Here is a 25,819-nt window from a genome sequence, read left to right on the forward strand (position 1 = left end):
AAATGGAAAGACACAAACAAAATCAAAGAAATTGAAGACACAAACCAATGTTCAAGCATCCAAAGAGTTAATATTGTTAAAATATCAATAGTTCTAAAGCCATCAACAAATTGAACATAGTCCTCACCAAAATACCAAAGGCATTCTTCACAGAAATAGAAGAAACAATCCTAAAATGTGTGTGGAACCACAAAAGACCTCAAACAGCCAAAGCAATCTTGAGAGAAAAGAGCAAAGCCAGAGATACCACACTTCTGGATTTCAAGCTATACCACAAAGCCATAGTAGAAAAACAGTATTGTACTTGGGGGAAAAAAAGACATATTGACCAACGGAACAGAATAGAGAGCCCAGAATTAAACCCTGGCATATACGGTCAACTAGTATTCAACAAGGAAGCCAAGAATACCCGGTGGAGAAAGGACAGCCTCTTCAATAAATGGTGCTGGAAAAATTGGAGAAACGTGCAGAACAATGAAAGTAGATCCCTATCTCACATCACTCACAATAATTAACTCAAAATGGGTCAAAGACTTAAACATAAGACCTGATGCCATAAAAATCCTAAAAGAAAATGTTAGGGGAGAAGTTTATTGATATTGGTCTTAGCAATAATTTGGTGGGCATGATGCCAAAATAACAAACAATAAAAGAAAATAATCAAAACATGGGACTACATCAAACTCAAGAGCTTCTGCACATCAAAAGAATAAATTAATTAACAAAATGAAAAGACACCCTACAGAATGGGAGAAAATTTTTGCAAACCATTTATCGAATAAGTGATTAATATCCAAAATATATAAGGAACTCAGTCAACTCAATAACAAAAAACAAACAATCTGGTTAAAAGATGGGAAGAAGGAGTAAATAGTCATTTCTCAGAAAAGGACATCAAAATGGCCAAGAGACACATGAAAAGATGCTCAACATCACTAATCATTAGGGGACTGCAAATCAAAATCACAGTGAAACATTACCTCACACCTGTTAGAATGGCTATCATCAAGAAGACAAGGACCAACAGATGCTGGTGAGGACGTGGTGAAAAAAGAACCCTTACACACTATTGGTGGGAATGTAAATTAGTCTAACAACTATAGAAAGCAAGATGGAAGTTCCTCAAAAACTTAAAAGCAGATCTATCATATACTCCAGGAATTCCACTTCTGGGTATACATCCAAAGAAAATGAAAATAGGATTTTGACAAGATATATGCACTCCCATGTTTATCACGGCATTACTCACAATAGCCAAGATATGGAAACAACCCAAAAGACCATCAGTGGACGAATGGGTAAAAAAATATGTGGTATACATACACCGTGGAATGTTATTCAGCCATGAGAAAGGAAGAGATCCTCCCATTTGCTACATTATGCTAAGAGAATAAGTCAGATAGAGAAAGACAAGTACTGTATGATGTCACTTACATGTGAAAACTAAAAGTTAAACCTGTGAAAAACAGAATAAAATGGTGGTTACTAGGGGATGGGGACAGGGACAAGAGGGATGGTCTTTAAGGGTACAAACTTGTAAGAATTGGTAAATAAGCCATGAAGATCTAACAAACAGTATAATAAATAGACAGTAATACTGTACTATAATTATATAACGTGATCATGTGTATTATAATTATATAATGTGATATTACTTCAGCAATCACATTAACAATATATAAATATATCAAAGTAACAATATTGTATACCTTAAACATATGCAATGTTACAAGTCAAATTTATTCAATAAAAAAGTGTGCAATTTTATATTTTTCTGTTCATACATTGTTCACATGAATTACCAAAATACTGTAATTGCCAAGTCACATAATTTCCTTCTACAAATGTTGCTTCTATATAAGTTGCTTCATGGAGCAAGGACCTAATAAATATTTTTTGAGTGAATAATTTATTTTGAAACTTTAGAGATATTTTTTTATCCTTCAATTTTCTCCACTGAAAATTGGAGACAAAATTATGTATTTCTCTCTGTATTATATGATTGTAGAAGAATTAAAAACTGCTGCACAAATTTTTTAAAAACCTGTGGTGAACATGAAAGGGTTAGACGTTTCTTTATATTTACAGGAATGCTTCTTCTAAAAGTCCATGTGACTTTAAAAACTTACAAAATTTAACAAAAATATAACACCTATACTATAATATTTGATCCATAAATACTATAACAATTGTTGAAATTTTAGGACAAGATTTAAGTTACACAAGAATTTTTTACACTATGTTTGGTAATTTGGGCATTTTCATTGGGAAAAATTTAAAATAAAATAACTAACATAATCCAAAGCTAAAGATTCATTGCTTTGTAGTAGAATGAGAAAACAAAATACACATCATTGCAAAGAAATGTGTATTTGGTGCTTTAAATAATCAACTGGAAGTTTCAAAAAGCTTGTCTGACTATGGATAAAACTCCATTCATATGCTGTCTTGCAACTTGGAAATACTTTCCTTTTGTCCATCCATCTCTCCCCCTCTCACCCTCTCCTTCTTCCTTGTCTTCCTCCTTTCCTCTCTTCCTTCTTTTCTCCAAGAGATTCAACAGGGAACAGTTGTCAAAAAGATGTTCATAGCTGAAGGCAGCAAGTACAATCAATCCATTCAAAGCACAAGTACCTGTTAATGATCCCTCCATAAAATACTGCTTTTCTCATTTTCCCGGAGGGGAAAAAAAACAAGACAGTAATTTATTTGCAGAGTTCCAAGAATATACACAAAATATATAGGGGAAAAAAGAAAATTTTATATTTTGGAATTTGGATTCAAATGATACCTAAAGTTTTAACACAATTAATTCCTGGTAAATATTTTCAGGTTTAATCCACTGAGGTACACAATTATAATATAGCATTGTTGTTTAATGTAATGTTTACCTAAAAATTATTTAATTATTAATAGCAACAGCTCACTGAAAACTTGGGTCTCTGCCCAAAAAGTTTCCATAAAACAATCATTATGTTTAATTGTTCATGTTTATCCAAAATACAGGCCACTGCCGTTACAAGAGTAGAAAACCCAATCATTTTAGGAAGTGTGTGTGTGTGCGTGTATGCACACGCATGCGCATGCACACACATTTAACAAGTAAATAAAAAATTAGATTACGGCTGAATAAAGCAGTGCATTCTCAGGTATCTCATTAGATACATATATAAAGATAAAATAATTATTTGGACTTGAAAACAAAGACTATTACAAGAGACAAAGAAGGAAACTACATAATGATCAAAGGATCAATCCAAGAAGAAGATATAAAAATTGTAAATATTTATGCATGCAACATAGGAGCACCTCAATACATAAGGCAAATGTTAACAGTCATAAAAGGGAAAATCAACAGTAACACAATCACAGTAGGGGACTTTAACACCCCACTTTCACCAATGGACAGACCATCCAAAATGAAAATAAATAAGGAAACACAAGCTTTAAGTGATACACTAAACAAGATGGACTTAATTGATAGTTATAGGACATTCCACCCAAAAACAACACAATACACTTTCTTCTCAAGTGCTCATGGAACATTCTCCAGGATAGATCATATCTTGGGTCACAAATCAAGCCTTGGTAAATTTAGAGAAAATTGAAATCATATCAAGTATTTTTTCCGACCACAACACTATGAGACTAGATATTAATTACAGGAAAAAAATCTGTAAAAAATACAAACACATGGAGGCTAAACAATACACTACTTAATAACCAAGAGATCACTAAAGAAATCAAAGAGGAAATCAAATAATACCTAGAAACAAATGACAATGAAAACACAATCACCCAAAACCTATGGGATGCATCAAAAGCAGTCCTAGAGGGAAGTTTATAGCAATACAATGTTACCTCAAGAAACAAGAAACACCTCAAATAAAAAACCTAACCTTCCACCTAAAGCAATTACAGAAAGAAGAACCAAAAAAACCCCAAATTTAGCAGAAGGAAAGAAATCATAAAGAGCAGATCAGAAATAAATGAAAAAGAAATGAAGGAAATAGCAAAGATCAATAAAACTAAAAGCTGGTTCTTTGAGAAGATAAGCAAAATTGATAAACCATTAGCCACACTCAACAGAAAAAAAAGGGAGAAGACTTAAATCAGTAGAATTAGAAATGAAAAAGGAGAAGTAACAACTGACACTGCAGAAATACAAAGGATCATGAGAGATTACCACAAGCAACTCTATGCCAATAAAGTGGACAACCTGGAAGAAATGGACAAATTCTTAGAAAAGCACCACCTTCTAAGACTGAACCAGGAAGAAATAGAAAATATAAACAAACAAAACACAAGCAGGGAAATTGAAACTGTGATTAAAAATCTTCCAACAAACAAAAGCCCAGGACCAAATAGTGTCACAGGCGAATTCTGTCAAACATTTACAGAAGAGCTAACACCTATCCTTCTCAAATTCTTCCAAAATATAGCAGAGGGAGGAACACTCCCAAACTCATTCTACGAGGCCACCATCATCCTGACACCAAAACCAGACAAAGATGTCACAAAGAAAGAAAACTACAGGCCAATATCACTGATAAACATAGATGCAAAAATCCTCAACAAAATACTAGCAAACAGAATCCAACAGCACATTAAAAGGATCATAAATCACGATCAAGTGGGGTTTATCCCAGGAATGAAAGGATTCTTCAATATGTGCAAATCAAACAATTGATACACCATATTAGCAAACTGAAGGATAAAAACAGTATGATCATCTCAAAAGATGCAGAAAAAGCTTTCAACAAAATTTAACGCCCATTTATAATAAAAAACCCCCCAGAAGTAGGCATAGAGGGAACCTATCTCAACATAATAAAGGCCATATATGACAAACCCACAGCCAACATCTCCCTCAATGATGAAAAGCTGAAACTATTCCCTCTTAGATCAGGAACAAGACAAGGGTGCCCACTCTCACCACTATTATTCAACATAGATTTGGAAGTTATAGCCACAGCAATCAGAGAAGAAAAAGAAATAAAAGGAATCCAAATCGGAAAAGAAGAAGTAAAGCTGTCACTGTTTGCAGGTAACATGATACTACACATAGAGAATCCTAAAGATGCTACCAGAAAACTACTAGAGCTAATCAATGAATTTGGTAAAGTAGCACGATACAAAATTAATGCACAGAAATCTCTTGCATTCCTATACACTAATGATGAAAAATCTGAAAGAGAAATTAAGGAAACACTCCCATTTACCATTGCAACAAAAAGAATAAAATACCTAGCAATAAACCTACCTAAGGAGACAAAAGACCTGTATGCAGAAAACTATAAGACACTGATGAAAGAAATTAAAGATGATACAAATAGATGGAGAGATATACAATGTTCTTGGATTGGAAGAATCAACATTGTGAAAATGACTATACTACCCAAAGCAGTCTACAGATGCAATGCAACCCCTATCAAACTACCACTGGAATTTTTCACAGACGTAGAACAAAAAATTTCATAATTTGCATGGAAACATAAAAGACCCCGAATAGCCAGAGCAATCTTGAGAAAGAAAAACGGAGGTGGAGGAATCAGGCTCCCTGACTTCAGACTATACTACAAAGCTACAGTAATCAAGACAGTATGGTACAGGCACAAGAACAGAAATATAGATCAATGGAACAGGATAGAAAGCCTAGAGATAAACCCACACATATACAGTCACCTTATTTTTGATAAAGGTGGCAAGAATATACAATGGAGAAAAGAGAGCCTCTTCAATAAGTGGTGCTGGGAAAACTGGACAGCTACATGGAAAAGAATGAAATTAGAATACTCCCTAACACCATACACAAAAATAAACTCAAAATGGATTAATGACCTAAAGGAAGGCCAGACACTATAAAACTCTTAGAGGAAAACATAGGCAGAACATTCTATGACATAAATCACAGCAAGATCCTTTTTGACCCACCTCCTAGAGAAATGTAAATTAAAGCAAAAATAAACAAGTGGGACCTAATGAAACTTAAAATCTTTTGCACAGCAAAGGAAAGCATAAGCAAGACGAAAAGACAACCTTCAGAATGGGAGAAAGTATTTGAAAATGAAGCAACTGAGAAAGGATTAATGTCCAAAATTTACAAGCAGCTCAATATCAAAAAAACAAACAACCCAATCCAAAAATGGGCAGAAGACCTAAACAGACATTTCTTCAAAGAAGATATACAGATGGCCAACAAACACATGAAAGAATGCTCAACATCATTGATCATTAGAGAAATGCAAATCAAAACTACAATGAGATATCATCTCACACCGGTCAGAATGGCCATCATCAAAAAATCTACAAACAATAAATGCTGGAGAGGGTGTGGAGAAAAGGGAACACTCTTGCACTGTTGGTGGGAATGTAAACTGATACAGCCACTATGGAGAACAGTATGGAGGTTCCTTAAAAAACTACAAATAGAACTACCATACGACCCAGCAATCCCACTACTGGGCATATACCCTGAGAAAACCATAATTCAAAAAGAGTCATGTACCACAATGTTCATTGCAGCTCTATTTACAATAGCCAGGACATGGAAGCAACCTAAGTGTCCATCATCGGATGAATGGATAAAGAAGATGTGGCACATATACACAATGGAATATTACTCAGCCATAAAAAGAAACGAAATTGAGTTATTTGTAGTGAAGTGGATGGACCTAGAGTCTGTCATACAGAGTGAAGTAAGTCAGAAAAAGAAAAACAAATACCGTATGCTAACACATTTATATGGAATCTAAGGGGAAAAAAAAGAATGGTCATGAAGAACCTAGGGGCAAGACGGGAATAAAGATGCAGACCTACTAGAGAATGGACTTGAGGATATGGGGAGGGGGAAGGGTAAGCTGGGACAATGTGAGAGAGTGGCATGGACATATATACACTACCACATGTAAAATAGATAGCTAGTGGGAAGCAGCCCTATAGCACAGGGCGATCAGCTCAGTGCTTTGTGATCACCTATAGGAGTAGGATAGGGAGGGTGGGAGGAAGGGAGACGCAAGAGGGAAGAGATATGGGGGATATGGGGATATATGTATACATATAGCTGATTCACTTTGTTATGATGCAGAAGCTAATACACCAGTGTAAAGCAATTATACTCCAATAAAGATGTTTAAAAAAATGTCCATATTTGCAAAAAAAAAAAAGATAAAATAACTATTTGGTATTATTTTCACAAGGTACAGTGAAACATTTCTTTAAAAATTTAACTGAAGAGGGTATTTTTTTCTCTTTCTGTACGAAACTTCCAAACTGTGCTGGTGTACAGCACTCATGTCAAATAGAAGGTGAAACATTTTAATTCTGCAGCAAGTAGGAATTAAAAATTCACAGGATTTGTTGAATTATACCAGGTATGGAAATGGCCTTTTCTTTCGTATACCTGACTATATGTATATTATACATAAGACTAAATATAAGCATTATGTAAGATTATAGAACTTAAAATTAGTTTATAAAAGATACAAATCTGTTAACCTAAAGGGAACTCCAGATTTTTATAGAAAATGCATGATAAGATCCAATTTCATTCTATTTAAAAATCTGAGAAATAGACAAATATTTTAATCACTTACAGGAAAATGTTTGAGTTATTTATCAGCAACAATAATTGGTGAAAATTTCTACATATAATAGTAAGATGCCAAGGGCATGAATCACATTGTGTCACCCAAATCCACCCAGTGGTGCTACTCATCATCCTTAACAGTTTTCACAGGCCTGCTTCCGCAAGCCAACAGTAGTCTATAAAAAAAAATATATTGGGTAAAAAAAAATCCACATGCTTAAATAGCCTCATATGCCTATTCTAAAGTACAAACTTGCTTTGTTTAACCAAGAATATTCTCACTATCAGGTGAAAGAACAATGAATGAAAAAACATGCAATCATAATAAAACATTAAACAGAAAATAGGACTTTTTCTGAGGAGGAAAATCAGTTTCATGATTTTGAAAAGTACACAAAATATCACATTTAATTTATTTTCTACTGATCATCCTTCTATTTATAATGCAATACTTTATCTCAATTTTTAAACAATGTCTATGGTTAAATTTTACCTATTTCTCAAAGAATATTAGCAAGATTTTAGTCCCCTTCTTCATCCTCTCCAGTCATGTTTTACGATGGTTTAAATAATAGTTTCTAGTAAAAAAGTCATTTTCCTTCAGAACTTATATTATTTTTATATTTCTTTTTGCTTCTGGTATTACAGCTCTGCTGAAGTCAAACTAGCTCTCATTTCATTATAGCAAATCAGTTTATATCATTATTTTTGGTGGTTTAAAATGTGACCATGTTTCTAGGTTTTTTTTTTTAATTATTGTTTTCCATTCATCTAACTCAGCACAATATGAGCTTTTATAATTGAGATACATTATTGCTTTTCAGTTTTAAGAAATTTTATTTTTATGTTACTAATTCTTTTAAATTTATTGAAACTGCTTTTATGGTTAAGTAAAAATGTAAATATTCCACATGTAATTGAAAAGCCTGAATAATATTTTCTAACTGTTATATATATACCCTTAAAATCAAAGTTGGAAATAATTTATTCAAACTTCTATATCCTTATCACTTCATTTTATTCTATTTTATGCTTATTTGTCTATTTTTCTCAGTTATTTTCTCCTCCCCTCTCTTCTTGCTTTCTGTTGAACAGACTGGAATCTATCCCCATCCCATTCCATTTTTCCTACTGGTTTGAAATGTATATGTCCTATTACTCTTCTTTTAGTGGTCATCCTTAAAATTTTACACTACATTCTGCTTAACAATTTAACAAAGCCTAAAATTAAACAAAATAATGCAGGAACCTTAGAATGCTTTAAGTCTGGTAAGCCTTTTCCAACTATATTTTCAATTGATCACTTAGATTTATCTTGTCTTCTTCCTTTTAATTCCATCAACTTCATAAAGATGTTGCTGTACAAACAGCTTTATTACTGTTCAAATATGTGATTATACCTGAGGACCTGCCATTTGTTTCTAGCTACTAGATTATAAGTACTCATAACTGCCCTCTGTAATAATTTTCTTTCTTGCTAAGTATATCCATTAACACTTCTTTAGTGAAGGTTAATTCGTCTTAAATGCTCTTTGATTTTATATTTCTGTAAATGGCTTTATCTTACCTTCATTCTTGAAAGAGAAAGAAAGAGAAAGTCAGAGTCTACAATCCTTGGTTGGTAATTATTCCCTCTCAGAACTTTAACAGTTCTTGTCTCTGATTTTGTTTGTTTATTTGTTATACTTATCTTTTATCTGCTTTTAACATCTCTTGATTCTGGTGTTCTACAGTTCCAATATAAAGTGTTGTTTTGGGTGGGAATTTATTTTCCTTTGTATTACTAGGGATTTGAGAGGTTTCCTGAATCTAAACATTGGTGACTCTCTTCAATTCTGGGCAATTCCCATAGATTATCTCTTTAGTATTTCTTTTTCCCACATGCTCTTCCTTCTAGAACTCAGATCAGATACAAAAATCAATCAGTGTACCCTGTCCCCTAACCTGGCTTTCATATTTTCCATCTCTTCATCTCTCTGTGGTGCATGCTGGTTATTTATTTCAAATGTGTCTTCTAATTTGTTGAGTCTCTCTTCACCTGTGTCTAATCTGCTCTTTCAGCATTCACTAAATTCTTTATTTCAGTGATTACATTTTTCATTTCTCAATATTACTTTTTCAATTCTACTTGATCATTTTGATAGTCTCTTATTCTTTCATTCTTCTAATCTTTTATTTCTTTATACATATAAAACAAATTTTATATCCTAAATCTATTTCAATATATACATTTATTTTGGTCTAATTCTGTAGTTTATTATTTCTGATGATTCTTCCTCTTGCATTTTATGTTTTTATTTTTATTGTGAGCATATGTTTCCTGGAAATGGATCTGTAAGAGCCTAGATGACTGTAGTCAACAGGAAGACAAGACGTGGAGAGAAAGTGCCAGAAGTAGAGGGAGGGGTAAGTGAAAGTCCTGATGGAAGAATGCCAGTGTAGCTAGGTGGTGGTTGTACTTTAGGGTCAGTTAAAGGAGGGACTAGGAACAGTAAGTGAAGGGAAGGGACCTTTCAAGGAATAAGTGTGTGTGTGTGTGTGTGTGTGTGTGTGTGTGTGTGTGTGTGTGTGATGTGAGGGAAGATTCGAAAATCTTTACCCAGAAAAGCAAGATCATCAGGTAAGTGGTCTTTAGAAAGATTATTCTGGCAGCAGGATAGCAAATGGATCAGAAGGAGGTGAGGTAGAGACAGGAAAATCATGAAGACCACAATAGTAAATGCCAGGGCTTTCCTGGTGGTGCAGTGGTTGAGAATCTGCCTGCCAGTGCAGGGGACACGGGTTCGAGCCCTGGTCTTGGAAGATCCCACATGCCGCGGAGCAACTAGGCCCGTGAGCCACAACTACTGAGCCTGCGTGTCTGGAGCCTGTGCTCCCCAACAAGAAGGCCGCGATAGTGAGAGGCCCGTGCACCACGATGAAGAGAGGCCCCTGCTCGCTGCAACTAGAGAAAGCCCTCGCACAGAAACGAAGACCCAACATAGCCAAAAATAAATAAATAATTTTTTAAAAATAGTAAATGCCAGAGATTTAGAGGGTTTGAATAAGTCAGTAATGGGATAACTGCAGAAAAGGGGACATGAGAAAATTCAAGAGATGGGGCTAAACCTAACCTTTCAGAATCAAGCAGTAATGCTCTCTTTCCAAGGATCCACACCAAAGTTTTCATACCCATTCTAAGTGAGATGACATTCCAAAGCATACAAAATACGTTCGACTTGGACACTAACACTCATTTCACTATCATAAATGTCAAACAATCCATATTGATGGTCAGATACTATATGTCTTAGAAGACTTCATAAAAAACAGCCGGATAACAAGCAGTATATGTTTCAGAGGCATATTGTCTTGATCTGGGGAGTCCTTTTCAGCTAATGGAAAAATATATGTCTGGCTAAGGTTTATCAATTTTGTTTATCTTCTCAAAGAACCAGCTTTTAGTTTTATTGATCTTTGCTATCGTTTCCTTCATATGGTCACCTTATCTTTGATAAAGGAGGCAAGAACATACAGTGGAGAAAAGACAGCCTCTTCAATATGTGGTGCTGGGAAAACTGGACAGGTACATGTAAAAGTATGAAATTAGATCACTCCCTAACACCATACACAAAAATAAACTCAAAATGGATTAAAGACCTAAATGTAAGGCCAGAAACTATCAAACTCTTAGAGGAAAACATAGGCAGAACACTCTATGACATAAATCACAGCAAGGTCCTTTTTGACCTACCTCCTCGAGAAATGGAAATAAAAACAAAAATAAACAAATGGGACCTAATGAAACTTCAAAGCTTTTGCACAGCAAAGGAAACCATAAACAAGACCAAAAGACAACCCTCAGAATGGGAGAAAATATTTGCAAATGAAGCAACTGACAAAGGATTCATGTCCAAATTGATAAGCAGCTCATGCAGCTCAATAACAAAAAAACACATAACCCAATCCAAAAATGGGCAGAAGACCTAAATAGACATTTCTCCAAAGAAGATATACAGATTGCCAACAAACACATGAAATGATGCTCAATATCATTAATCATTAGAGAAATGCAAATCAAAACTACAATGAGATATCATCTCACACCGGTCAGAATGGCCATCATCAAAAAATCTATAAACAATAAATGCTGGAGAGAGTGTGGAGAAAAGGGAACACTCTTGCACTGTTGGTGGGAATGTAAACTGATACAGCCACTATGGAGAACAGTATGGAGGTTCCTTAAAAAACTACAAATAGAACTACCATACGACCCAGCAATCCCACTACTGGGCATATACCCTGAGAAAACCATAATTCAAAAAGAGTCATGTACCACAATGTTCATTGCAGCTCTATTTACAATAGCCAGGACATGGAAGCAACCTAAGTGTCCATCATCGGATGAATGGATAAAGAAGATGTGGCACATATACACAATGGAATATTACTCAGCCATAAAAAGAAACGAAATTGAGTTATTTGTAGCAAGGTGGATGGACCTAGAGTCAGTCCGTCATACAGAGTGAAGTAAGTCAGAAAGAGAAAAACAAATACCGTATGCTAACACATATATATGGAATCTAAGAAAAAAAAAAGGTCATGAAGTACCTAGGGGTAAGACGGGAATAAAGACACAGACCTACTAGAGAATGGACTTGAGGATATGGCGGGGGGAAGGGTAAGCTGTGACAAAGCGAGAGAGAGGCATGGACATATATACACTACCAAACGTAAAATAGATAGCTAGTGGGAAGCAGCCGCATAGCACAGGGAGATCAGCTCGGTGCTTTGTGACCACCTGGAGGGGTGGGATAGGGAGGGTGGGAGGGAGGGAGACGCAAGAGGGAAGAGATATGGGACCATATGTATATGTATAACTGATTCACTTTGTTATAAAGCAGAAGCTAACACACCATTGTTAAGCAATTATACTCCAATAAAGATGTTAAAAAATATATATATATATATATATGAAACTAAAAGAAGTTAAAGTTGCTAGTGACAATTTAATCCAAATAGCTTAATCTGAAAAGCTTTATTGTTTAGAGAGATATAATATTACAGATAGCTGAAACATATCAATGTACTGTTAGAGTTTCTAATTCTATGACATAAACTTATTTTTAAATATTCTTCTTTTGTAATATTGTCTTAATCTTGCAGTATTAGTGATAATACTTTGAATAATGGAAATACCCAGTATAAATGCCTTTCCCTAAAATTGCTTATCTGATTATTCTACCCAAAGTCATGGACCAAAGTCACATTTCTGATTTTACACTTGAGATTAACAGGAGCAATAGTAATGGCTAAAATTCACTGAGGACTTACTATGTTCCAGGCATTATTTATATATATTAATTAATTTAATCTTCATAACAGGTCTATGAGATGGGGTATAATTATTACTTATATTTTTGGAGACAAGGAAACTGAGACACAGAAAGGATAAGCAAATTACCCAGGGTCACACAGCTGGCATTAATCAGTGGGAGCAGAAACCTAATCCAAACATTCCTTTCATAACCACTCCACTCCACTGCCTATCTGAAAGTGTGACTCATTATGTTAGTACATCTTGTTGAATTTTATAGTTTTATGCTGTTTGAAGGAGTGCTGCTGGAATCATCTTCATTTATATACCTCCACTGTGCCCTTCTATGTAATTCTGAAAATACAAACAATCTTTGTTTGAAAACAGAGATAGTCTTAAAGTGATAGCATGTGCATTTTGTCATGCCTTTGAGCTAGCTAGTCATAAGACTTCTCAAAGATAATAACAGGTTTTGTTGACAATAATGGCCAGCCATAAACAGACTCAGAAATCCCTCACCCTAGACCAGGGGGTCAAGTCTGCAAGCACAATGGGAGCTTCCACTTGATGTTGCAGGTTACTGGACACAGAGTCCATGGTTCTCACTCCCAGAGGCAGCTGTGACCCAAATGAATTTAGCCTCATGGGTGTCAAGGAGACAAATGGACACCTATACTGAAGTGCAGTGGCCACCTGTGCACCTGCAAGCCCTCTGCCCTGATGTGCAGTGAGCCTTTCCCACCTGGATTAGATGCTGCTTCAAGTGTCAGGTAGACACTATGAACCAGGCTTGGGGAGAATGCCAATTACACACTGCCCCCAGGCACCTCTGTTTCAGGCTCCTCCTGAATATGGAGGCTTGCTAAGATCAGACTTGATCAAGATCTCCCTAGATACAGTCATCTTGCCTAATAATACCTGCCAGAAGGCCTCCTCTTTGCTGCTTGTTGGTCTTTGGTAGTTCCCCTGACACCTGGCCTTTTCCAGCTCTCCCTCAGGGCTTCCCAGCAACTCTTAGAACAGGCACCATGCTTTTTATCAAAGCCTTGGGTCAGAAATTATGTCAGGCATTTTCCTACTGGAAGAAAACAAAACACTCAAAATCAGCCAATGGATCCTTCCATGAACAAATCAGTTGGCTAGTAGAGAGCTCAGGGATAGTCACATAAAAATTCATTTTTATTAGGCCACCTAAAAAATGATTCTAAAATACACAGAGGGATTCTGCAGATATTCTATATACTTTCAAGGTAGCATATTTAAAATATATTAATTTCTCCATTTATTTGGTACTTACTGAGTACCATCAGCAAAGCACTGTAGGAACAAAGAAGCGTCATTCTGTTTTCAGGAAGTTTAAAATCTGATCAAGGAGGGAGATATGTAACCAAGCATCTGTTCTATGAAGCCAATAGGAGCCTGAAAGCTAGTGCTTTTCATAATAGATGTTAAACTAATTACCTAAATGGATTGTGCATTTTGCTTTCTTGTCAAAGTGATGCGGTCAAAGCATCTGGTCAAGGAACAAGTTGCCATCACTTCCTGGCTCCACCACTGATCACAAGGGCCACCCTTTCCTGTCACAGCAGCTGGATAAGAGCAGTCACAACACAGACAAAACAGTGAAAGTCAGATCTGGGGATCTTGCTGGATGTTTTGGGAAAGAGAATCATTCACCTTTTTACTTAACCAACAAATATGTATTGAGAACCCACTGTCTTCCAGGACCATCCCTGTGCTCTGGGGATTAGGAAGTAGGAATAACAACAAAAAAGAAAGAGGAAGTCTCTGCTTTCTTGGACTTGAGTTGAGGGAATAAACAAATAAATACATGCTTAGTGCTTCAGGGTAATAAGGACCAAAGTCCAAATAGAGGAAAGCATTCTCTCTATCACTGCGACTAGGAAGGTTGACCTTGGACATGGAGCTACCAAGCAGATTCCTGCCTGAGCATCAAGCTGACACTGGGAAGACAGAGCTGAAAGATGAAGAGAGGCTGATCCTGATGGCACAGGCTCATCTGGATCTAACCTTGCCTGAAATGAAATGATGTGAACCAACAATTACCAGTTTTGTTTAAGTCACTTGCCAATACCCCAGTCCTTCACACTCCCATTTCTTATTACTCCACATATAATCAAACAGCCATTAAGTCCTGAAAGTGTTCTTTGTGTGCAGTGTCACTTTTTCATTCTCACTGATATCCTCCCACTTCAGTCCCTCTTACACCTGGGAAATGGAGTAACAGTGGAAGACCTCAGGGGGATGGATCCCACAGGAAGTAGTGAAGGAGGAAGAACACCTCTTTGGCTGGCCAAATCCACGTTAAGTCAACCCAGAAAGTCATTCGGCATCACCTCCATCTAAGAAAACGGAGGAAGATGCTCATGGAGGCTCTGGGCATGTTGATGCTGGGGGTTGGGAGGGAGGCTTTGGGAGGGTGGGTAACCCAGTCTCATCCCTAGGGAACTGGGATCGTGATTAAGATATAACATATGGGGCTCCCCTGGTGGCGCAGTGGTTGAGAGTCCGCCTGCCGATGCAGGGCACGCGGGTTCATGCCCCGGTCCGGGAAGATCCCACATGCCGCGGGGCAGCTGGGTCCGTGAGCCATGGCCGCTGAGCCTGCGCGTCTGGAGCCTGTGCTCCGCAATGGGAGAGGCCACAGCAGTGAGAGTCCCATGTACCGCCCCCCCCAAAAAAAAGATACAACATATGTCCTTTTCATGCTCAAATGCGCAATAGCCTGCAGGATGTATCTTCCCACTCCTGTTTCACCTTGCAGCAATATTCATGAGGAAAAGGAACTTTTCCTAGGCAAACATGCAGCCTATCTTCCAACAAATGAATCCTATCACTTAGAAGAAGAACAAGTGAAATCAGCGATGCAAATCTCCCAAAGATCAGGTTTTCAGGTTTCTTAAAATAGATCAGTAGTTCATCATGACAAAAGAATAGTAAATAATTATGATCCAAAATTTATTCTCATAATCTGGAAAATCAATATTATGTTTGTTAACCTTGTACCATAGCTCAAAATAGATCATTTGACTTACCTCTAATAGGTAATTGACTCTGAGATCTGTCAATTCTACTGTGTTCTATGCCAGGAAAAGTATTTTTCAGAAATGTTCCTTGTCACTTTAAGAAAGCAAAGAGTAATTTGGCGTTTGCTCCCTTAAACTCTCTTATACATACCTTAACTAAACTCTATTCAACATATCCTCTTTCAGTCCCCCAATTTTTTTAACCCCTCGCAATGACAGCATGGTTCACACCATAGAAAAGGACGTGCTCTGAAATGTCAAGGCTCACAGGTTTTCTTATCAGAACTTCCATGAATCGGGACTTCCCTGGTGGAGTAGTGGTTAAGAGTCCACCTGCCAATGCAGGGAACACGGGTTCGATCCCTGGTCCCGGAAGATCCCACATGCCGCGGAGCAACTAAGCCCATGCACCACAACTACTGAAGCCCTTGCGCCTAGAGCCCGTGCGCCGGAACAAGAGAAGGCACCTCAGTGAGAAGCCCGCGCACCACAACAAAGAGTAACCCCCGCTGGCCGCAACTAGAGAAAGCCTGTAGCCTCAGTGCCACAATGAAGACCAAAAATAAATAAATAAATTAATTAATTAAAAAAAGAAAACTTCCATGAATTAACACAACGTTGCAGAGAAGCCTAAGAATCACAGACACACAGGAGCTAGCCAGCTTGATGACATTACACAGCTATTTTTTTCTTTTTATGTTGTATTATTATACTTTTAGTGTATAGCAATGTCCTTATTCTCAAGTTTCTAATCATCAAAGACACAGCAAATGTAAAGCTATATGACAAATCCTTAATTTTGATAATCTCCAAATATTTGAACAGATGTCTATAGAAACATATTATTTTTCTTACATCAGCCAAATCTGAGACATTAAAATAGTTAACAGTTCTTAAAATATTTTCTTCCATAATAGTTTATATTAAAATTACTTTCCTTGACCTGAATCAAACTACTGAATTATTTTCTAATGTTAATCAGATTCCCTTTATTAAATCTACTCACCTTTAAATCAAAATCCTACCAGCCATTCCTTAGAACTATATTAACAGGAACCAGGACCTGGGAAGGCCTCAGAGGCAGGTTAAGTGCTGCTGGTTCTAAAGGTGGCTGCATACCAATATCCTAGAACACAAAACACCTCCGACACGTGAAGGTAATAGCTTCAACTGGATCAGGGCAGATGTCTTTGTATTTCCTGATTGCTCACATGCTCAGAAATCCAAAGTGGAGAACATCCGTTCTGCATGGTAACAAGTAAGAAATAGCTCAATCCCACATAACTGGATTGTCACCTAATCCAATCTGTGCCTCTCTTACAACTATTGACAGTGGTTTTTAATTCCTTCAGCAGGTCTCTCTACCCAACCAGCCTCCCTTAAGACACACAAACACACGTACACACACAGGGTTCATTCTGCCACTTCTCCCACCAATTCACCACTCCAAGAAAGAGTGTATTTAGCTTAACTTTATCAAGCTCTTTGGTTGCCTGAGGCTTTATAAACGTTAAAATAAAAACTAATTACAACCTTAAGAACTGCAGGTGGCACCTGGTCTTATGTCTCAAGGCAGCAGGTCACTCCTGCATTCATCCAAGCAGCAATGTCAGTGCTTGCTCCTAAGCTCCAGAGAAACCCTCTGTTGGGTCTTGAACACCCCAAGTAATGAGATGCTACTGAAACGAGCCAGTGGGGACCCTAGGTCTATGCCACAGTGTTAAGTGGCTTCTGAGGTTATCGAAACTGTCACTGATTCCAAACAAGGTTCACCAGCCCCTTCCTCCCACAGTGGTCCAGTGAACACGTGGCATAAAAATTCCTTCTCCACAGGTGACAGCCACTAAGGCCAGAGATGGAACCACAGGTGATACAACTTAGGAACACATAAATTTAAATATCTGATACACCATTTACCATATCCCTAAAGTGACACATCCAAAAGTATCATATTTGCCAGTTTAAAAAACCAACTTTTTTTAAGTTTCTCTCCATGAGTTAGCTATAACTAGCACATCCTCCATGAGTATCTTTTCCTAATGTACTACCGAGTAAAAACTTAATAAAAGCCATAGCCTAGATAAAATATATCATTTTTTCATTTGTGATTAACAGCCTTGGAGGGAGGTTTTTTTTTAAACTGGTCCACTAAATGGGCATATATTTAAAATAAATTATATAGTTTCTAACTTTATACTACTCAAAATTTCAAGTACTTTATGTTTCAATACTATTTCAAATCAGCACATTGAAAATACCCACTACCAGGAAACTAAGGAGAATATTTTTATTGCTAGCCAGACTCCCTATATTATTATTGAAAAGTAAAGTTTCTAATGAACCAGAAAGGAAATTTACTGTAAAGCAACACTCAAACTAAGCACATGTATTATCACATAAGGTTATGTATACACGTACCAGACATGTGCAATCTCTGTCAGAGCATTATTTTCAGAAAGTTAAAAACACAACACGTACAAATATAGAACAAATGCCTGTCAGAGAATCATAAACTCATTAATGACTAATCCAGTAAAAGCGCATTTTGAGAAACTAGGAATTTACAGGCATTTATGGAAGAACGTTAGAATGAGATTTGCTAGGTTACATAAAAACTGATCAATGTCCTACAGGGCAATAAAACCTTTGTAGTTACCATATGTCCCTGGAAAAAAAAAAAAAAGAAATCATCAATTTCAGCGTCTAAACTCCAATCAAATAGTAAATGACCAAATCAGACATGGGTGCATTCTTCTAGGTAATTAAACAATCGTGGGCCTATTAAACAATGTTCCTGCATAACGTCAAAAGGTCACTCTATCATACCCTCTCTTTTTTTAACTTTTTATTTTACATTGGAGTATAGTTGATTTACAATGTTGTGTTAGTTTTTACAGTATTTACAAGTTGTGTATAACTTTAATTAGCACAAAGATTTTAACCTTATGCCATAGAACTCAAACTGGAAAAAACAAGTATGATATTTTGAAGGAACATATTACATATGGTTTACTGCCTCTCAGAAATAGGTAGACATAAATAATTCAGTTTTTAAAAGTTAATCAATACAATACAACAGAGCCTATAGCAATCAGCACCACAGCGGGCCCCAGGTAGGCAGATGGAGTGCGAACACTTTAGAAGTTGCTCTGAAGAACTTTGTATGTTGAAGCCAAGCCTTTAAAGGCTCTGAAAAGTAAGTGGGGAGAAGATCCAGAGGTTAATTTCATATTTGTTTTTCAGGATTAGAATTAGAATTGCAGGTAAACCCTGGATCTATTCATTCCAAATTGTTTGAACTCTTTTATACTTTTATAAGTATACTTGTATATTCAAATTCTGATTTTGATTTAAAGGGAAAAATTCAAATTCAAATTTGCTCAGTTAATTGAGATTTTTGTTAGTGAATATGTCCTTTATTTAGTACTTTTGAATGATTTGGGGTTTGTTTTCCAAATCAACTCAAAGGAGCAGACATTCTCGAGCTCCAGTCTTCTCCCCAGAACAGGCTTTCAGGCGTGGGAGGGTCACTGATAATGTGTCTTTAGGGTCATTTTGTTTGTTTGTTTGCTTAAAGAGTCTCCCCCAGTTGCATAAGCTTCAGGACCCTCACAGCTCTAGCCTCGCCTGTCACTCTGTGTTGATAGTCACATGGACTTTGTAAGTTTTTTTGGAGAAAAAAATGTTGTTTTCCCTAAGTTTTCAAAAATATTCTGACCTCAGTGTTTCTGGGAAGTTTATTCAAATATGATGTTTTTTAAAAACACGGTCTGTTTACCAGTTTGTTGAAGACTCTTTCCAAAAAGTCCAAGCTCCAGTGCTTACTAAATACTTCTCTCTATATTCTATGCTCATTTTCCCCAACATGTTTCACTGAATCACGAATGGATTCCCCATTCACCTGCTCCAGGGGCACATCCTCTGATAGGCTCCCTCCCTGAACCAAGGAACATATTACATATGGTCTAATGCCTTTCAGAAGTAGGCAGACATAAATAATTCAATCTAAATATCAACCAAAATACTGACATTTTCTTATTCAGATTATATCTCTTCTTCCTCCCCAAAGATCTGAAAATTCATAAAGAAACAGTAGATTCACAGGGATAATCCTGATTAACTTGGAGGATTCGACTCACTCTAGATAACCACTAAGCACACTACTGAGGCAAAAAGAAGCCTGCACCAATTAAAACAGTAGCAGGATTTTAGTCCATATTACCCAAGGTGAAAACTTCTTTATGGACTGTATTGTCTTAGCACACGTGGCATTACTTGAGATTGACTGTGCTCACATAGCAACAGAATATGTTGATGACACTTAGCAAATAATTACAAAGAATCTCTGCCCATTGAAATGACAGGAGTTCTGACAAACAATATCCTTGAGAAGAGACATATGATAAACACACTATTAGACATTCACTTAAATCAATTCTCACGATTTTATACTTCTTAGCAGTTGTAGCATTATGTTCAGTTCCTCCATTCTGCAATGCATATATTTTTATACCAAATTCTTAAGGTTCATCATGTTATTGGGTTAGGATAATTTATACAGCAAGTGTCTCACTATTATACTATATATGTTATTTTTATTTTAAAAGAATAATATTGTGTGATAATATCTATTAGAGGATCATATTAATAAACTTTCATTAAAGATGATACAGTAACATTTTAGCACATAAGGAGCCATTGCTCCAGTGAAGAAAGGATTCAAATCTGATACGAATCTTCAAATTGAGGTGCTAATATATTTGCCTAGATCAAGCACTAGGTATTACATGAAGATCACATGTTTGTCTCTCATGTTGGCCAACAAAATGGGCTTGATCTGCTCCCCCAACCAAGGGCAGAGACCTCTCATATATATGCAGGACGTAACAGGGAAGAGACCTTGTTGGATAAAAACAAATCCTGATTACCACTCCTAGAACAGTGATTCAAGCTGTGTGCCCCACCTGTAGTGGGCCAGAAATACATCTTTTATTCTCACAACAAGAAGGGCACTTTTGACAGGGGAAGGAAACAAAAGGAGACTTCTAGAGAAAATTACAAGTACTGAGATTTAACAAGGTGCGGATGAGTGTATAACACTCACTAAATTGAACCCCTGGGTCTATAAATGTCATCATTTACATCAAATAATCACCATCAACAGTGGCTGAAATGTCTAACACTGGCTTCAGACCTTTTCAGAGACTTCAGTCCTTTTTCTATTCACTGGGGAGTAGAGTTAGGGAGGGAGGACAGCAGCTACTAGCTATAGCTTGTACTTTACTTATATGGGGAAAATAATTCAGCTGTAAATTCCAGTTGTGTTGTTCCTTAATCAGGAAAGAGTGAACATTACTCCTCAAAGTGACATGCGATCCAGGAGACAGATTTACAACACTAAATATGCAATCAAAATATTGACATTTTCTTATTCAGATTATATCTCTTCTTCCTCCCCCCCAAAAGATCTGAAAGTTCATAAACAAATAGTAGATTCACAGGGATAATCCTAAAACAGAGAGCTATTGCCCTCTTCCACTTGTGGCTCATGGTAGGAAGTGAGCAAACCAACCACTGTCTGCACAACAACTTCTGGAAAGCAGGACTCTAACTTGGAATCTGTATTCTAACTTTCCTCTTGCGTTCCATTTAAGAGGATAACTCCATTAGAATAACACTTTCATCTTGACTAAATACAAAGAGTTCTAGAAGGCAGACCAAGTAGAGATGCACAATTTTTAAATATCAGGTCCTAGGCCATATTTTAGAGGATGCTGTCCATTCAACTTGTTTTATCTTCAAAAAGACAGAATATAAGAGAAAAAAAAAACCCATGTTTTTGGCTATTTAGAAACATTACTCTCGCCCTGTGTAGACTCCTCCTGACTTAAAATTTCCCATTAATTATAAAGATTCATGTCAAAACATGGATAATTCCTGAGATGTCAAATGTTTCAACCAAGTTCTGTATGAGAGTATGTCTTATGCCAGAACCTCACCCAGGTTGACCCCCCCGTCTGACTAATTTACTACTGAGAACCAGTTGTAAATAGAGGGAAAATGTCACTGTATCCTTCTGGGGAGAAGATCTTTACCTTTTTAAAAATTTACATACAGTTCTCATTATTTTATCAGAGCTTAAGAATATTTCATTTTTGTTAGTTTTAAAGTCTTGTCTGAAAAGATTACTTGAGTTCTTAAAACACTTCTTAGGAATAAAAGGTTAGCAATCAAAAGACTTGAGCAAATGCTGATGTTCGTGATTTCTTGTTGGTAGCCTAAATCCCATCCTGCTGGCAAACTCCTCTTTAGAATTTCTCAAATGATGGGACAGGACTAAAAGAACCCTCTACCTTGATTTATGTAGTAACAAATTTCAAATACGGGTTTGAAATACCTTGCTTGTATATACATCTACACATACAAACAAACACCTCCCAAATATTCGAGAGTTAAGGAAAAACCCAATTGGTCAAATTAGCTAATCTAGACTATAATAAGATTCATTCACCATTACTTCTACTGCTACAAAGGATACTGTCAAATGATATTAGCCATCAATTATCAAACACAGTTTGTGTAGCCTCTATGAAGCTTTAAGTTTGCAAAGACATTTAAATATATACTTGACACTTGAACAACTATAATAGCCATCTTTGTGGTGATCAAGGACTCTAACTATAGTATCTAAAATGTTCTTAGCTATGCAAATTTACATAGGTACTTTTAACTTACTGAACTTTTAATAAGAGTACTAAACACATCTAAATAAAACAGAGGCTGAAAAGTGAAAACTAGCATTGACATTTGAAGACTCAGCCAGAGACCCAGACGAACTGAGCTTAGAGATATATCCAATTCAGAAAAGGATATCTGTCTGGATATTCAGACACCGAGCACCTCAGAGCATGTGACTCTTAAAAAAGATGCTCAGTATGAAGAACATGATACCTCTGTGGATTTCAGGGAATATAATACAAACAGAAAATAAAGAAATATCAAAATAACTGATCTTGCAATATCCTGTAATCACAACTAAGGAGACAAGAAAGGCAGCACAGCGCTCTTCTTCTAAGGGAAGGATTTTTGAAGCCATGTTTCCTTTAAGTAAGAGTGACCTCTGGTGACTTTTTCATTGCACCTCAGTGTACTATGTTAAATTATTCTACAATTCTTTTATGCTAGCAAATCATTTAGTACTAGTCATTTTTAATTTCTTAGCAAAGTGATAAATGCTTTACTGCAGGACCTAAGGATTTCATGTAAATGCCTCTATTTTAATTGATTCATGGAAATTGTGCCCAAAGCTGAATTAAAATTCTGAAACACGGGGCAGTATTTTCTTAAAGGAGACTAAGGCTCATTTTCAGGAGTGACTCATATAATATGGCATTAAATGAGCTGATACTACATGATGACAACACAAACTTATCACAGCCTCGGGGCATATATGGATGAATGCTGGAAGGGTAACTATTTGTGCAAAATGCTTTTCACTTTAGCACAAACTTCCTGGTAAGGGCAGAGTTCCCCAGCCCACCCCACCCCCAGATAAAACTGGATACCCAGCAACAAGTTCGGTTTCTAACATGCCTACTAGCACTTTCTTGAAATGCATAATAGCTTGCCTTACTCCCTACAACCTGATTTTTAAAAAATTCTTGAGGGGGATGGGATGTGGATGTAGGACTAAGGGGACTTTCTTAAAATCCCTCAAGGAAAGAAAAGCCCTATGATGGAGATTTCAATCTGAATAACACTTCGAAAACTTTTTCTGATTTCCAGATTAAAATGCCTTGAGGTCCGCTGAATCAATCTGGCTAGCATCTTTAGATCAGACTCACATTGCCAGTCCAGAACTGAGAGGTTAATACATCTTCACTGAACCAACAAAATCAGAAACACAGCACATCACAATATACAAGCATGTGCACTTGCAAATGAACCTGAATGGCAGGTTATGTTTTTCCTTTAAGCAAAAGCCTTCTACTTCTGAGGGGTCTATCCTTCTCGTAATTCTGGGGACTATCCAGGTTTGCCGCCTGGGCTCTGCTGCAGAGCCTGCCCGCCGCTGCAGCGCCCGAGTTCTTGGTACCCGATTCCGCAGGGCGCCAACTGCAAACATCTACGCTAATGCAGGACACGGCCAGGTCGGCCAGCGATTTCTTTTCTGACATAAATCCTGCAAAATAAGTTAATAGTAAAAAGAAATAAATGACATATTGGCATGCTCTTCTCTCCTCATCTCCTGCAATTCTCGCTCTGGTCTCTCTCTGCCTCAATATTCTCATGTTAATTTTAGGTTTTACTAGAACTTGAGTTTTCTCAGTGAATATTCAAAACAACAGCACACAGACGAAATTCAGCTCCAGACAAGTTAAAACAGGCTTTGTGTATTACAGACTTGACAAGTGGAAAAACCATTGTAAACCATCCTATCCAAGCGTTGGGACTTTGCGATGTTTTTTAAATGCCTCATTTTCAGAAACAGGCCAGTGATTCCATTTGTAAAATTCAATTATTTTTTTAAAAACACGAATTCTAAGTTGTCAGTATAAGTTTTAAAAGATTTGCTGTACTCACAAGTATTCCCTGCTGCTAATGTACTCCAGGGCTGGGCAGACAAAAGAAAGAGCATCCTGAGACAGGCTCCCGCGGCGGGGTCCATGTTCACAGTCGCCGGGGCTCCCCACCCCAAAACCCACGGCGTCCAGACAGCTGCTCTGAGCCGGGGTCTGCAAGCTCCCTCCCGCTCAGGGTGGCCAGCGCTCCCTCCTCCCGGCTCGGCGAACCCGCGCAGCCGGCGGGGCGGGAGCCCCAGCCTGCAGCCACACCCCCACCCGCTCCCGCCGCGCTGCGAGCTCCACGCGTCCCGGGCGCTCCTGGCGGTGGCGGGAGGAAGTGCGAGTCAAGTCGGTGAAGGTCTTCAACCTGAGCTTGCTCCGAATCCGAATCCGCGGTCCTAGCTCCTTCACCTGCAGGTTTCCCACTCTGAACAGCTGAGCAGCTCAGTGGACTTCAGTCTGAGACCGAGCTTCACCACGCTGATGATGCTTGAACATTAACACTGATGCTAGGAAAAATGTATTTTTTTTTTGGTTGAAAAGAAGTTAGGACAAGTAACTAATCCGGTTTGAGGAAAATATTTACATGTACTGAGAACTGTTGTAAAAAAGACTGCTTTTGTTTTCTCAACTCATTTAATGATTCATATTTAAAAATAAAAACCTAAAGAACCTTATTATGGGAATCATTTAGAAATATATACGGTTATATATACAGTGTTGTGTGTCAAAATACACCTCAAAAAGCCGGAAAAAAATAAAATTAAAAAATAATTAATTAAAACACCGACCCGACTTCTACTATAATGTCAGCATTTTATTATGTATATTCCTACTTGGAGATTTGAGAATTGTGGTCAGCAGATATATAAAACTAAAAACTGGCACACTGGGAGAAGGAATCTTACTCCAAATATCATCACGGAAGTGACCTTATGTTAAGTAGGTAAATTGAATACATTTAATTGAAGAATGAAGAGTTTTGAATCAACTTCTATATACTGTATGTGTATTCCTTTCCATTCAAATTCTTTAATACAATTACTCAAAAGTTCATATTGAAAAATGATGGAATATAAAAGTCATCTTAAATAAATAGATAAATGGATAGATAGATAAATTGTTTCAGAGTATACAGATAGAGGCCTGATGGACCATGGAGGAAGAAGGATTTCAAGATCCATGACCTTGAGGTAAGTCACGTGGCCTCCTCTACCTCCTAAAGAGGCTGCCAGCAGATGTAAATGAAGGAGGTATGAGCATGGCATCACTAGGATCAATACTCTCCTAAAACTGTGACCAGACTCATGACAAATGTGCTGAG

At 37.1% G+C, this 25,819-nt stretch overlaps 1 protein-coding gene across 1 annotated transcript in view; it reads right to left on the reverse strand.

Annotated features, from left to right (window-relative positions):
- The window catches only part of LOC111167644 (contactin-associated protein-like 3), a 187,695-nt gene extending 163,023 nt beyond the window's left edge, over window positions 1-24,672 (reverse strand). Inside the window, exon 1 of the mRNA XM_089912900.1 lies at window positions 24,515-24,672. Within this exon, the coding sequence (XP_089769026.1) occupies window positions 24,515-24,599 (85 nt within the window). The 5' untranslated portion in view covers window positions 24,600-24,672. The remainder of the gene's footprint in view (window positions 1-24,514) is intronic.
- Window positions 24,673-25,819: the final 1,147 nt, after the last annotated feature.

This window comes from Delphinapterus leucas, chromosome 6 (assembly GCF_059928025.1).
Source record: "Delphinapterus leucas isolate spDelLeu-1000000601 "Yukka" chromosome 6, BTC_Dleu_Yukka2, whole genome shotgun sequence".
Lineage (NCBI taxonomy): Eukaryota > Metazoa > Chordata > Mammalia > Artiodactyla > Monodontidae > Delphinapterus > Delphinapterus leucas.